The sequence below is a fragment of the Pan paniscus genome, chromosome 1, assembly GCF_029289425.2.
Source record: "Pan paniscus chromosome 1, NHGRI_mPanPan1-v2.0_pri, whole genome shotgun sequence".
Taxonomy (NCBI): domain Eukaryota; kingdom Metazoa; phylum Chordata; class Mammalia; order Primates; family Hominidae; genus Pan; species Pan paniscus.
In genome coordinates, this window is record NC_073249.2 from 46,491,243 (window position 1) to 46,504,391 (window position 13,149).

Here is a 13,149-nt window from a genome sequence, read left to right on the forward strand (position 1 = left end):
GCCCCGCCTCTGCCAAGCCGCGCCAGCGCAGTGAAGAACGAGCCAGCAGAGACAGCGTCTGCGCAGCCGTGGCTGAGGAGCCTGTGGCGGCAGCGGCAATGGAACCAGCGGAGCAGCTGAGCGAGTTAGTGTCAGCCGAGGGCCGAAACCGGAAGGCGGTGCTGTGCCAGCGTTGCGGCTCCCGGGTGCTGCAGCCAGGGACCGCTCTCTTCTCTCGCCGACAGGTAGGGAGGCAGGTTGGAGGCCGTTTACACCCAGAGTCTCCCCGACGAGCCGCCGCAGTCAGAATCTGAACCCCGGCTCCTCAATTTCCGGCGACCGCGCCCTCCTCGCGCGGCCTTAAGCCCCGCCCCTCGGGCCTCAGCTCGGCGAGGCTCCGCCCCTGGGGCCGCTGAAGGCTAGGGAGGGAACCGGGTCCCGCCCCGGCATCTTTTGCCGCGGGAACCCTTCCCTGGGCCACCCGGCCCAGCCAGCCCGGCCCTCTGCCCCCGGGGCCGCTTCGAGCGCGGGCTGTGCGCCCCGCCGCCGTCCAGGGCGGGTGCTCCGCGGGCGCGTGGAAGGGAGGCTCCCCATTCCGGCTCTCGGAGCTCCCGCCAGCTTGCAGGACCCGGCAGGTGCCTCTCGGCCGCCGCTCACCGCGGGTGTTGCTGGGTTCCTGTCCCACTTTAGACCTCACCCGCCAGTCCTGAATTCACCGTCTCATTTATGACGGACACCTATCTGCTCCACAGAGGATCCCCAGGAACAACTGGTGTTGGGGACGCGGCAAAATAACCCTGGTAACCTACCCACTTTACCGAGGCAGTGGAAGCCTCTGGTTTTCCAGATGAATCATATTTCAAGTGCAGTAGATCCCTGACGTCCTGGAAGTAAATTTCGAAGAAAAACTTTTTTTTCCCCTTCAGTTTAGGGATTTTAATACCCTTCCTACCACCATCATCGCAAGTGAGAAAATTGAAAAAAAAAAATTATTTCGGTAAACTGTGTTGAAGTGCAAATATAATGTCATTTCAACCATAGACACATCCTATCATTCAAAATTATTTCTAAAAATATGCAGATCATTTTATTTCACGTGTTTGAACAGATGGTGAAGTGTAATGTCTAGTAGAAGAGCAAGAGGCACCCATTCCTCCAAAACAGCCTTTCATCAAAGGAGGAAAAAAGGGAATCTGTGTCTGTTGTTTTGTAGGTATTTTGATGACTTTTGATCTAGAGATTGGTGGAGGTCCCGGGGTTCTTTTAAGACTTCAAGGTTTAGGAGTAGAGTTCTCAATTAATTTTACGAAGTTAGTGGCATTATGGAGTCAGTGGAAAGAACATGGATCTTGGAATTGAAACATACATGGAATTGAGTCCTGACTATCATTCATTAACATTAAAAGAGTTAGGCTGGGCGCGGTGGCTCATGCCTGTAATCCCAGCACTTTGGGAGGCCGAGGCGGGCGGAACACCTGAGGTCAGGAGTGTGAGACCAGCCTGGCCAACATGGCAAAACCCCATCTCTACTAAAAAAAAAAAAAATACAAAAATTAGTTGGGCGTGGTGGCACAAGCCTGTAATCCCAGCTACTCGGGAGGCTGAGGCAGGAGAATCGCTTGAACCTGGGAAGCCGAGGTTGCAGTGAGCGGAGATTGAGTCACTGCACTCCAGTGTGGGCAACAGAGCGAGACTCCATCTCAAAAAAAAAAAAAAAAAGTTATTTAACCTCCATGAGATGCAGGTTGCTTATTGTGTAAAACAGGGGTGTCCAGTCTTTTGGCTTCCCTGGGCCATATTGGAAGACTTGTCTTGAGCCACACAAAATACACTAATGATAGCTGATGAGCTTAAAAAAAAAAATTGCAAAAAAAAAATTCATAATGTTTTAAGAAAGTTTCCGAATTTGTGTTGGGCCGCATTCAAAGCCGTTCTGAGCCATATGCCGGCCGCGGGTTGGACAAGCTTGTTGTAAAATGAAGATGATGATAGAGGGAAGAATTTGTATAAAAGCACTTAGCACTGTGCTGAGTATATAGCCCATAATATAGGTTAGTTCCCATACTCCTTTTCCATGGCAAGGTTTTGTCTAATTTTATAAACTGACATAAATTAAGAGACTTCTAAATGGAGTTTATAGTTTGTTTTAAAATTCTTAATTGTTTTTTCTTTAGAAAAAAAAAACATAGCCCACACCTGTAATCCCAGCTCTTTTGGGAAGCTGAGTTGGGTGGATCACTTGAAGTCAGGAGTTCAACAACTGCCTGGCCGACATGGTGAAATCCCATCTCTACTAAAAATACAAAAATTATCTGGGCGTGTTGGTGGGCACCTGTAATCCCAGCTACTTGGGAGGCTGAGGGGCAAGAATCGCTTGAACCCGGGAGGCAGAAGTTCAAGATTGCACCACAGCACTCCAGCCTGGGTGACAGAGCGAGACTCCGTCTCAAAAAAAAAGAAAAAGAAAAAAACATAGACGCTCTCACTGTATTGCTCAGGCTGGTCTCCAACTCCTGGGCTCAAGTGATTCATCCACCTTGGCCTCCAAAGTGGTGGGATTACAGGTATGAGCCACCGTGCCTGGCCAGGATCTTTCTTTTGTTTTGTTTTTGAGATGGAGTCTCACTCTGTCGCCGAGGCTGGAGTGTAGTGGCATGATCTTGGCTCACTGCAACCTCCGCCTCCCGAGTTCAAGTGATTCTCCTACCTCAGCTTCCCAAGTAGCTGGGATTACAGGTGCACGCCACCATGCCCAGCTAATTTTTGTATTTTTAGTAGAGATGGGGTTTCAGCATGTTGGCCAGGTGAGCCGCTCCGCCCGGCAGGACCTACCTTCTGCCCTGCCCTGCCCTCCCCTCCCTTCCCTTCCCACTCCCCTCCCTTCCCTTCCCACTCCCCTCCCATCCCCTCCCCCTCCCCTCCCTTCCCCCCCTTTCCTTTCCCCCCCTCCCTTCCCCCCTCCCCTCCCCGTCCGCGTTCCCTGTTGTGCTCTGTCAAAAGCATGACTCACTACAGCTTCCAACCAGTCAAAATTCTTAATTCTTGTTTGATGCTGTTTTAAACTGATTTTGCCAAAAATTGTGTGAGCAAATTAAATTATATATGTTACATTTCTTTTTGTTTCTCAACGAACACAGTGGCCCCTATTCTAGAAAGGGGCCTAAGAATTTTTTTAATGCATTTTATGTGTTTTAAAATGTTTTCCCTCTTTTAAAAAGGCAAAAAGGTGGGTTTTTTTTGGGGGGGGGGGTTGTGTTTTTTAACAATGGCTTCAATATTTCTGGAAATTTCCTATTTCTTGAGAAAGAACTGTTGGAAGAATCCTAGCCCTTTTTCTGGACTCGAGCAACTCAGCTGTAATCCAACCCAGTGTTCTCCTTACTCTCAGTCCTAATTGTTTTCTCCTTTCTTTTCTCAAATACTAATTTCAGCAAAAATATAACTTCTAGGACATGATGTAAATAGAAGGTAGAAAATTTCATGGAAGATTCTAACCAGTTATTTATTAGTCCTTTCCCTGCTCTGTGTCACACATTTTAAGGTGGGGAAAAACAGTTCCATCCTTAGAACAAGCAGCTTCTGAGATGCTGAGCTCCTTAACTAAAGCTTTGGGGTAAACCCCGTAAAGGTTTGGGGTAGCTCTTTTTTGTCATAACTGTGACATATTGCAGATAAACCACCATTAGGGCAGTTACAGCAGGGCTGTTACTCATCTCTGCAGGTGTTAAAGGAGCGCTCCCAGCCGTTAAGCCTGCAGAAAGGTGTAAGGAGTCTGGCTAGAGGTGGCCTACAGCTTTCTCTCAGTCTGCAGATGGGAACAACTGGAGAACTAGACTGTCAATCCTACCTTTGAGGTGATCCAGGGCCTAGCACTTACTGTATCTTACATTCCAGAGTTCTTTAGTCTAAAGGAATGTGTTTCTCGATTCCTCCCGCATCCCCAGACCTCCAGAGGACATGTAGCAATATCTGGAGACATTTTTAGTTGTCAGAATGAGGGAGGTGTGCTACTGGCATCTAGTGGGTAGAAGCCAGGGTTGCTGTTAAGCATCTTTTTCTTTCTTTTCTTTTCTTTTTTTTTTTTTTTGAGATAGAGTCTCACTCTGTTGCCCAGGCTGGAGTGCAGTGGCACGATCTCTGCTCACCTAACCTCCGCCTCCTGGGTTCAAGAGATTCTCCAGTCTCAGCCTCCCGAGTAGCTGGTATTACAGGTGCCGCCACCATGCCCAGCTAATTTTTTGCATTTTTTTAGTAGAGATGGGGGTTTCGCCATGTTGGCCAGGCTGGTCTTGAACTCCTGACCTCAGGTGATCCGGCCACCTCAGCCTCCCAAAGTGCTGGGATTACAGGCATGAGCCACTGTGCCCGGCCCGAACAATGATGTATTTTGCTCAGGAATTTAGGGGTTGACTGGGTTTAGCGAGGCAGTTCTCACTGGGGGTCTCTGATGTGATGGCAATCAGAGAGGTCATTCCGTCACGCGTCTGCCTGTGGGCTGGGAGGGCTCACACACCTGAGCACTGGAACAGGATTTGGGGCCACCTCCGTCCCTACATGGACCCCCCAGCCTGGTCTCCACATGGCACCCTCAGGATAGCCGGACTTCTAACACAGTGGCTGAAGGCTCCCCGCGCAAGTGTCCCATGAGAAATGGCAAAAGTTGCATGCCATTTTCTAACCAGCCTGTCACTTCCACTGCATATATTCATCAAGCAATCACCATGGCCTGCCCAGACCAAAGGAGAGGGGTATGGACTCCACTCTTGGTGGAAGGATTATCAGAGAATTTTCGGATGTGTTTTGAAAACAACACAAGTAATTCCCAGAAGGGAAAAAATTACGAAAAAGTTAACAGAAGTGTACTCTGTATTGTAACAGTTTTTATTCTCATCTGTATTATAGCATGCTTGCCAAGTTTTCTGTAATGAAAATGTATTTTTACAATGAGAAAGGTAGTATTTTATTTTTAAAAGGGTGCTGTTAGTAGTATATCAGCAGAGTCTCACTGAGTTGTGGTGTTCTGTCTGTTTCTGAAGAGGCTGTCCAGGATTCGCTGGGGTCCTGACAGAACAAAGGTAACCAACCCATCTGGTCAGGGATCTCACTGGCAACTTCGCACCAAGTTGAGTTTGCCTCAAATTACATACTAATTTTTTTGTTGCCATCCCCAGTAGTCTATCCAGAAAGCCTCATTACATTCCGGATGTTATAGCTAATCTCCTGGCCCTAGCAATGGTCCTTGGCATTGCAGTGAATAGGTTGAGATCCAGGCAGAGATGCACATACATATGCATATATATGAGTATAGTCTTGTGGGCCTGACTTAGATGATCTAAGTTAAAATGGGAATGTTGAGGAATAGAGCAAACAGGACCCAATATGATGCCTTGAATGGACCGTTAATTATAGTAGTACCTTTAAATCACAAATCAAAGGAGAGACAACTGGACAGGTGATGCTTTGTGCTACAAATGGGAACCAAGAGAGGGAAGGTGGTGATCTTTTGTTGGGCACCTCCTGAACACTAATGCTTTAGTCAGTTTTCTGTTTTGTTGGACACACTGAATTCTTGGTTGATTGGTTAGATGTCTTAACTAGTCCACTGAAGTTTACTCCATCTGTGTGAAGATATGTGAGATTTCACACCTACAGTATAGGGGATAAGCCAGAAATACATTTAGGAAAATTGAGGCCCACAGAAAGTTACAGATGCGACTAGAATTCAGGTTTCCTGGTTCCTTAATTTTGATTCCTAACTCTCTTTGCCTCTACTTGTTCCTGTTTTTGTTTAAGGTAGAACAAAGTGTTAAGGACACCTTTAACATGAGGCAAAAAGAATGACTGGAGTAACAGTATTACACAATGGCTTGTACTGTAACCCCAGTTACTTGGGAGACTGAGGCTGGAGGATTGCTTGAGCCCAGGAGTTCAAACCCAGCCTGGGCAATGTAGAGAGACCCCATCTCTAATTACAAAAAAACAAAAAAGTATATCGTGGGGTGGGAAATGGGAAATAAGTGATATGACAGCAGCCATATGAGGAGCAGAGGGGTAACAAACTTGGCTGGCATGATATTTTGCGGTAGTCTGGGACAGCTAAGAGTGTATATACTATCCATATTGAAGAAATTAAAGCAATTGTATGTGTGCGTGCCAGAGGCCTTCTCCTAATGATTGAGAAGTCATATAGGTTGGAGGGTACAAGCATCCTAGAGCTAATAATTCCAAATTGTAGAACTAGATTTTTCTTTTTATAAGATAAATCCGGTATATCCCTAATAGTGATGGAATAGATCAAAGCCGATATTCTGTGTTCATTCTCTTAACAAATAGTTGAGATCCTGCTCTATACCAGTTGCTATTCTAAGCACTAGAGATCTAGTAATGAACAAAGTAAGCTCCTTGCTTTCCAGGAGCTGATATTCTAGTTGAGGTAGACACGTGGTAAATACGTAAGCCAATAAATTAATACGATAATTTCAGAAAATAAGCAATAAGTAAACAAGTAGGAGTGGCATGAAGAGACTTCCAGGGGAAATGAATGTGTTCATTATCTTGATTAGGATAATGGTTTCACCAGTATACATGTGCTAAAGTGAAATAAACTGTGCATTTTATTTTATTACTTTTTGAGACGATCTCACTCTGTCATCCAGGTTGGAGTACAGTGGCATGATCTTGGCTCACTGTAGTCTCAATCTCCCTGGCTCAAGTGATCCTTTCACCTCAGCCTCCTGAGTAGCTGGGACTACAGACACTTGCCACCATGCCCAGCTAATTTTTTTTTTTTTTTTTTTTTTTTTTTTTGAGACAGAGTCTTGCTCTGTCACCCAGGCTGGAGAGCAGTGGTGTGATCTCAGCTCACTGCAGCCTCAACCACCTCCTGGGCTCAAGCGATCCTCTTACCTCAGCCCCATGAGTGGCTGGGACTACAGGTGTGCACTACCACAGCCTGCTAATTTTTGTGTTTTTTGTAGAGATGGGGGTCTCACTATGTTGCCTAGGCTGGTCTTGAACTCCTGAGCTCAGGCAACCCTCCTGCTTCAGCCTCCCAAAGTGCTGGGATTGCAGGTGTGTACCACCACGCCTATCCCTGGCTAATTTTTTCAAACTACTTTTTGTAGAGACTAGGTCTCATTATGTTGCCCAAGCTGATGTGCATTTAAAATATGTGCAGTTCATATGTCAATTATACCTCAATAAAACTATTTAAACAAAATACAGTGGGCAGTAAGTAAAGCTAATTCAGGTTGTTTGGTTAGAGAAGACCTCCTGAGAAGGCTACGTTTGAGCTGACTACTGAGGAGGAGCTAGCCATGCCAAGATCTGAGGGCAGAACAGACTAATGCTGTTTGAGGAAGGCAAGAAAGCCAGTGTGCCTGAAGCATTATGAGCCGGGGAAACTAGGACCATGTGGGGCCCATGTTGAGGACAGCAGTGAAACCGAGTTCCCAGACCACCCAGCTGGTGCCCCTCTTTCATTTCTCTTAAGAATCAGGCTCACGCCTGTAATCCCAGCACTTTGGGAGGCCGAGGCAGGCAGATCACGAGGTCAAAAGATCGAGACCATCCTGGCTAACACGGTGAAACCCCATCTTTACTAAAAAAAAAATACAAAAAATTAGCCAGGCATGGTGGCGGGCACCTGTAGTCCCAGCTACTTGGGAGGCTGAGGCAGAAGAATGGCGTGAACCCAGGAGGCGGAGGTTGCAGTGAGCTGAGATCGCGCCACTGCACTCCAGCCTGGGCGACAGTGGGAGAATCTGTCTCACAAAAAAAAAAAGAATCAGGGCAGAGACCAGAGGCAAAGAAGAGCCACCCAGCATCATCGTCTACAGCTTAACGAGAGGGCTTCTCTTTTTTTGTCATTCCTGCTAGGGAGCAATGTGAAGTGTACCTAGAAAGGGGGTGTTGATGGAACTGGGCCAGTTCAACTTCTGCGTTCTTTATGTTCTCTCCCACTGCAGCTTTTCCTTCCCTCCATGAGAAAGAAGCCAGCTCTGTCTGATGGCAGCAATCCTGACGGCGATCTCCTCCAGGAACACTGGCTGGTTGAGGACATGTTCATTTTTGAGAATGTGGGCTTCACCAAGGACGTGGGCAACATCAAGTTTCTGGTCTGCGCAGACTGTGAAATTGGACCAATTGGCTGGCATTGCCTAGATGACAAGAACAGTTTCTATGTGGCCTTGGAACGAGTTTCCCATGAGTAACTGAGGGGAAGGGTACTCAGCTCCACCTCCAAAGATAAACCTACTCCCCACAAGAACTGGCCTTTAATGTGGTATAACTGTTCCGCTGCCTTCTTGTCTGTGCTAATATAAATACTGAGTACCAGCATGTCCACTTGAACATGCAGAGGGTTAATCCTGCTTCCTAAAGCCTCAAGTACATGCCTCCTGCTTAGTTCACTTTGTATCACATTTCCTAAGCTCCCTTTTCCCCCAGTTTTGGGACACTGTGCTTACCTCCAAAAATCTCATCTCTTCCCTGGCATTCTCCCTAGGCTCTGTTTTGCCCAGGGGCTCCCTCTTTTTCTTGCTCTAGAAGAGCAGTATTCAACCTTTTAGCTATGATGACACATAACAAAAGATGCTTATGTACTAATAGTTGAAAGTCTGCCTTTTTCTCATTCAAGAAGGCATACAAATATCTGAGAGTGACTTTGTTGTATGGCTACCCTTGTGATCTACGGTAATTTATTCTTTCTAAAAGTAAAGCATTTTCAAAACTCAGTATTTAAACCACTAACCAGAAACATTACTTTGGATGCATCTCTAATACCATGTTTGAGCACCTCTGCTCTAGGTTGAGAATGACATTTTATTGTGAAGATGGGTGTGGTCCCTCTTCCCTTGAAATCTTGTAGTTTCTTTTTATATTAGCTCCTCACTGCTACAGCCTAGAAGGTGAGAAGCAGATTTTAACCCCATCTGGCAGCCATTCAAGGAAAACCCAGCCCTGGCTGTTTACTCAGGCTCTCCTAGAATGAGAGTGGAGGGTGTAGGATATGAGGGTTAGGCCTTTGCCACATTATACAAAAGTTTATAATTTGCCACATCTGGACAAGTAACTTTCTTCCTTTGTTCGTAGGCAAGTGTAGGGGTGGGTTGCCCCTACACACCTGTGGGTGTTTCTCGTAAGGTGGAACGAGAGACTTGGGAAAGAAAAAGACACAAAGTATAGAGAAAGAAATAAGGGGACCTGGGGAACCAGCGTTCAGCATATGGAGGATCCCCTATGGAGGATCCCGCCAGCCTCTGAGTTCCCTTAGTATTTATTGATCATTTGTGGGTGTTTCTCGAAGAGTGGGATGTGTCAGGGTCACAAGACAATTGTGGGGAGAGGGTCAGCAGACAAACACGTGAACAAAGGTCTTTGCATCATAGACAATGTAAAGGATTAAGTGCTGTGCTTTTAGATGTGCATACACATAAACATCTCAATGCTTTACAAAGCAGTATTGCTGCCCCCAGGTCCCACCTCCGGCCCTAAGGTGGTTTTTCCCTATCTCAGTAGATGGAGCATACAATCGGGTTTTATACCGAGACATTCCATTGCCCAGGGACAGGCAGGAGACAGATGCCTTCCTCTTGTCTCAACTGCAAGAGGCATTCCTTCCTCTTTTACTAATCCTCCTCAGCACAGACCCTTTACGGGTGTCGGGCTGGGGGACGGTCAGGTCTTTCCCTTCCCACGAGGCCATATTTCAGACTATCACATGGGGAGAAACCTTGGACAATACCTGGCTTTCCTAGGCAGAGGTCCCTGCAGCCTTCCGCAGTTTTTGTGTCCCTGGGTACTTGAGATTAGGGAGTGGTGATGACTCTTAAGGAGCATGCTGCCTTCAAGCATCTGTTTAACAAAGCACATCTTGCACCGCCCTTAATCCATTCAACTCTGAGTTGACACAGCACACGTTTCAGAGAGCACGGGGTTGGGGGTAAGGTCATAGATTAACAGAATCTCAAGGCAGAAGAATTTTTCTTAGTACAGAACAAAATGGAGTCTCCTATGTCTACTTCATTCTACACAGACACAGTAACAATCTGATCTCTCTTGCTTTTCCCCACAGGCAAGACTTCTTTAATGGATAGTATCATTTACTGAACCTACTGGGCATGGTCCTCATGGAGTTTTGGTTCAACTGGAATCTCTGTGCCAACCCAGGATACAAACTTCCATCCAGATGCATGGATACAAATTTCCATAGCTCCGGGGCTGCTCTAACAGTTTGATATCAGCAGACTTGTTTAAGCCTTCAACTTGATTTCCAATTATTCCATCATTTCTATTCTAAAATGACTCACTGTCATAGAAGGAAGTTTATTATATAACCAAGGTTTCAGGTATCCTCCTGTCACCACCTCTACTATTCAGGAGGCCTAAAATTGAAATAAGTACTAAACAGAAACCTTACCATCTGAAGTCCCTTCCATTGTTTTCTAGTTGCTTCCTCATTCCTTTACCCCCAAACTTTCTAAGGGCTCCCCGACTGCAGTGCAAGCTGGCCTTGGGCACAGTTTTGCAACCAACCTACTCCCCTGGAAAGATGGCTTCCTTCTCCAATTAGCCTGAATGAGCTTTAGTAAGCAATTGAGAGAACTGTGTTTTTCCGACAAACGGTCACGTGTCCATCGTTATGGCATGTGCAGAAAAACAGAGTTATCCACTCAAGTCAGGAGCAAAACCCAAGTAGATGCCTCTAGGGGCACATGGCCCCTCACATCACAAGCCACAACCTAAGCTAAGCATTTTTTAAATTGAGTTTGAGACTAGCCTGGGCAACATAGTGAGACCCCATCTCTATTTAAAAAATGAACAAAATTACCTGGGCATGGTGGTGTATACCTGTAGTCCCTGCTACTTGGGAGGCTCAGGTGGGAGGATCACTTGAGCCCCGAAGATGGTGGCTGCAGTAAGCCAAGATCACACCACTGGCACTCCAGCCTGGGCAACAGAGTGAGACCCTGTCTCAAACAAACAACAGTAACAACAAAAAAATATATATAGCGACTTGAATAGGAAACCATAGTATTTCATTGTTTTAATTTGCATTTATTTTATTTCTAGTGAAACTTTGATATACGTATCGGTCATTTCTATTTCCTTTTTTGAGAACTGCCAAATGTTGCCCTAGTAGCCAAAAATATCAGGTTGCTATTCTGCCTTTTCAGTTTGATCTGAAAGAAATAAAGGCATTTAAGCAATGGAAATTAGATTTCTGCATGTCCTTGGGAAGAATATATAAATTGAAAAAACAAAGGAGAGCTGAAACCTGAACCTTGGGGTTTAGCTTAAGGTCAACCAACTGATTATCTAGTCAGCTATAAAATGCAAATGTCATTTCTTCATTTCCCTCACACATAATAAGCTCTCAGTACATACTTGTGAATCAGCTGCTATTTGCTGTGGGTAGATAGAGGCAACCTGTGCTTTCTGCTCCGAGTATAGAAACTTCCGTTTTCTATTGGGGAGAGCAGTTGATTTTGTGAAAGCCTGATTGTTTCCATATAATTGTCTGTTGTTTTACAAAAACATGGAATCAAAGATGGGCAGTGGTGTACTGACATTTCACAAATTGTCACCATGTTGGATATGAGGCTACACATGTAACTGAGTAACTATGAGGACTTCTGCTTCTGATAATGGTGGATAGGTCCTTTGGACTACCCAGCTCACTGGTTAACTAGAAAGGCTGGACAAAATACTTTAGAAATCTGTGTGAACACACCAAGAGAGCCGACATGACTTTGAAGAATTGCTAAACCAGGACAGCAGAGGAGATGGGAACCCTGGGAGATGGGCTTGGTGTGAGGGCCACCATTCTCCTGGGAGCATTTGCCAAACTTGGAGGCGATTCAGAGGCTTAGCAGTGATTTTAGCAGCCTTTCAGAAGTAGGGGATGGGGCCTGTGAAAGGGCGATGGACTTGGTGGTGTTACTCACTTTTGGTTGAAGCCCTCAGTCTTTTGCACCCCAGGAATACGGGTGAGGCGGTGTAGGAAACAGGCTCTCGGGACTGCAGCCCAGCCTCCGATTACGGATCTTAATCCTTGAAATTAGATTAAGGTGATCCCAGAGTGGTAGTTTGCCCAAAGTCTGGATAAGCAAACAAAACCCCTCTCTAGAGGATGTTGTTGTTATCCTAAACCCAGATTATTTCTACAATTTTGCTAATACAATATCCTGAGTACAAGAAGATGTAACCAGGCACGTGAGACAAGATAGCAGGCCCACAGTGGCTGGAGACATCGGCACTATCAGACTAAAATAACTGCTTACCATGTTCAAGGAGAGACACTAGTTTGGGAATTCAGCAGCTACATGAACATGTTTTTTTAAAAAGTGAATTCTAGAATTTGTAAGAATCCAATAATCAAAATTAAGAATACAGTGGAAACTTGGTTGGGCATGGTGGCTCATGCCCATAATCCCAGCACTTTGGGAGGCCGAGGCCGGCGGATCACGACGTCAGGAGTTCAAGACCAGCCTGGCCAATGTGAAACCCTGTCTCTACTAAAAATGCAAAAATTAGCCAGGCATGGTGGTGCACGCCTGCAATCCCAGCTACTCCGAAGGCTGAGGCAGGAAAATCGCTTGAACCCAGGAGGCGGAGGTTGCAGTGAGCCGAGATCGTGCCACTGCACTCCAGCCTGGGACAGGGAGAGATTCCGTCTCAACAAAAGAAAAAATACAGTGGAACCAGCATGGGCAACATAGTGAGACCCTGTCTCCACAAAAAACAAATAAAATAGCTGGGTGTGGTGGCACCTGCTTGTAGTCCCAGCTGCTTTTGAGGCTGAGGTGAGAGGATCACTTGAGCCCAGGAGTTAGAAGCTTCAGTGAGCTATGATGATGCCACTATACTCAAGCCTGGGCAACAGTGAGCCCCTGTCTCTAAATTTAAAGTTCACTGGAATGCTTTAACAGCAGCTTAGGCACAACTGAGGAGAGAACTAGAAAACTAGGGGTTAGACATAACTAACAGTAGATATGTAAGACCACAACACAAAACCTTATATGACATTACTGAGAGAAAGTAAAAGAAAACAAATTCATGGGGCCAGGAAACTATAGCCCACAGGCCAAATTCATTCAGCCAGTACCTATTGAGGCTCAGAAACTTTCAAGCTAAAAATAGTTTTTACTTTTTTTTTTTTATGAGACA

At 45.8% G+C, this 13,149-nt stretch overlaps 1 protein-coding gene across 2 annotated transcripts; it reads left to right on the forward strand.

Moving 5' to 3' along the window:
• The first annotated feature begins 25 nt into the window (after positions 1–25).
• Positions 26–11,189, forward strand: RABIF (RAB interacting factor). Of its 2 annotated transcripts, XR_010111112.1 has the most exons (3): positions 26–224; positions 7,947–8,673; positions 10,055–11,189. XR_010111112.1 is itself a non-coding variant. In XM_008976613.5 (2 exons), exons 1-2 carry the CDS (start codon positions 99–101, stop codon positions 8,190–8,192), a joined length of 372 nt encoding a protein of 123 aa, XP_008974861.1. In that variant the 5' UTR covers positions 26–98; the 3' UTR covers positions 8,193–8,714. The 2 variants fall into 2 exon arrangements, 1 of the variants encoding a protein (XP_008974861.1); XM_008976613.5 differs by lacking the exon at positions 10,055–11,189 and having other exon boundaries at positions 7,947–8,714.
• Positions 11,190–13,149: the final 1,960 nt, after the last annotated feature.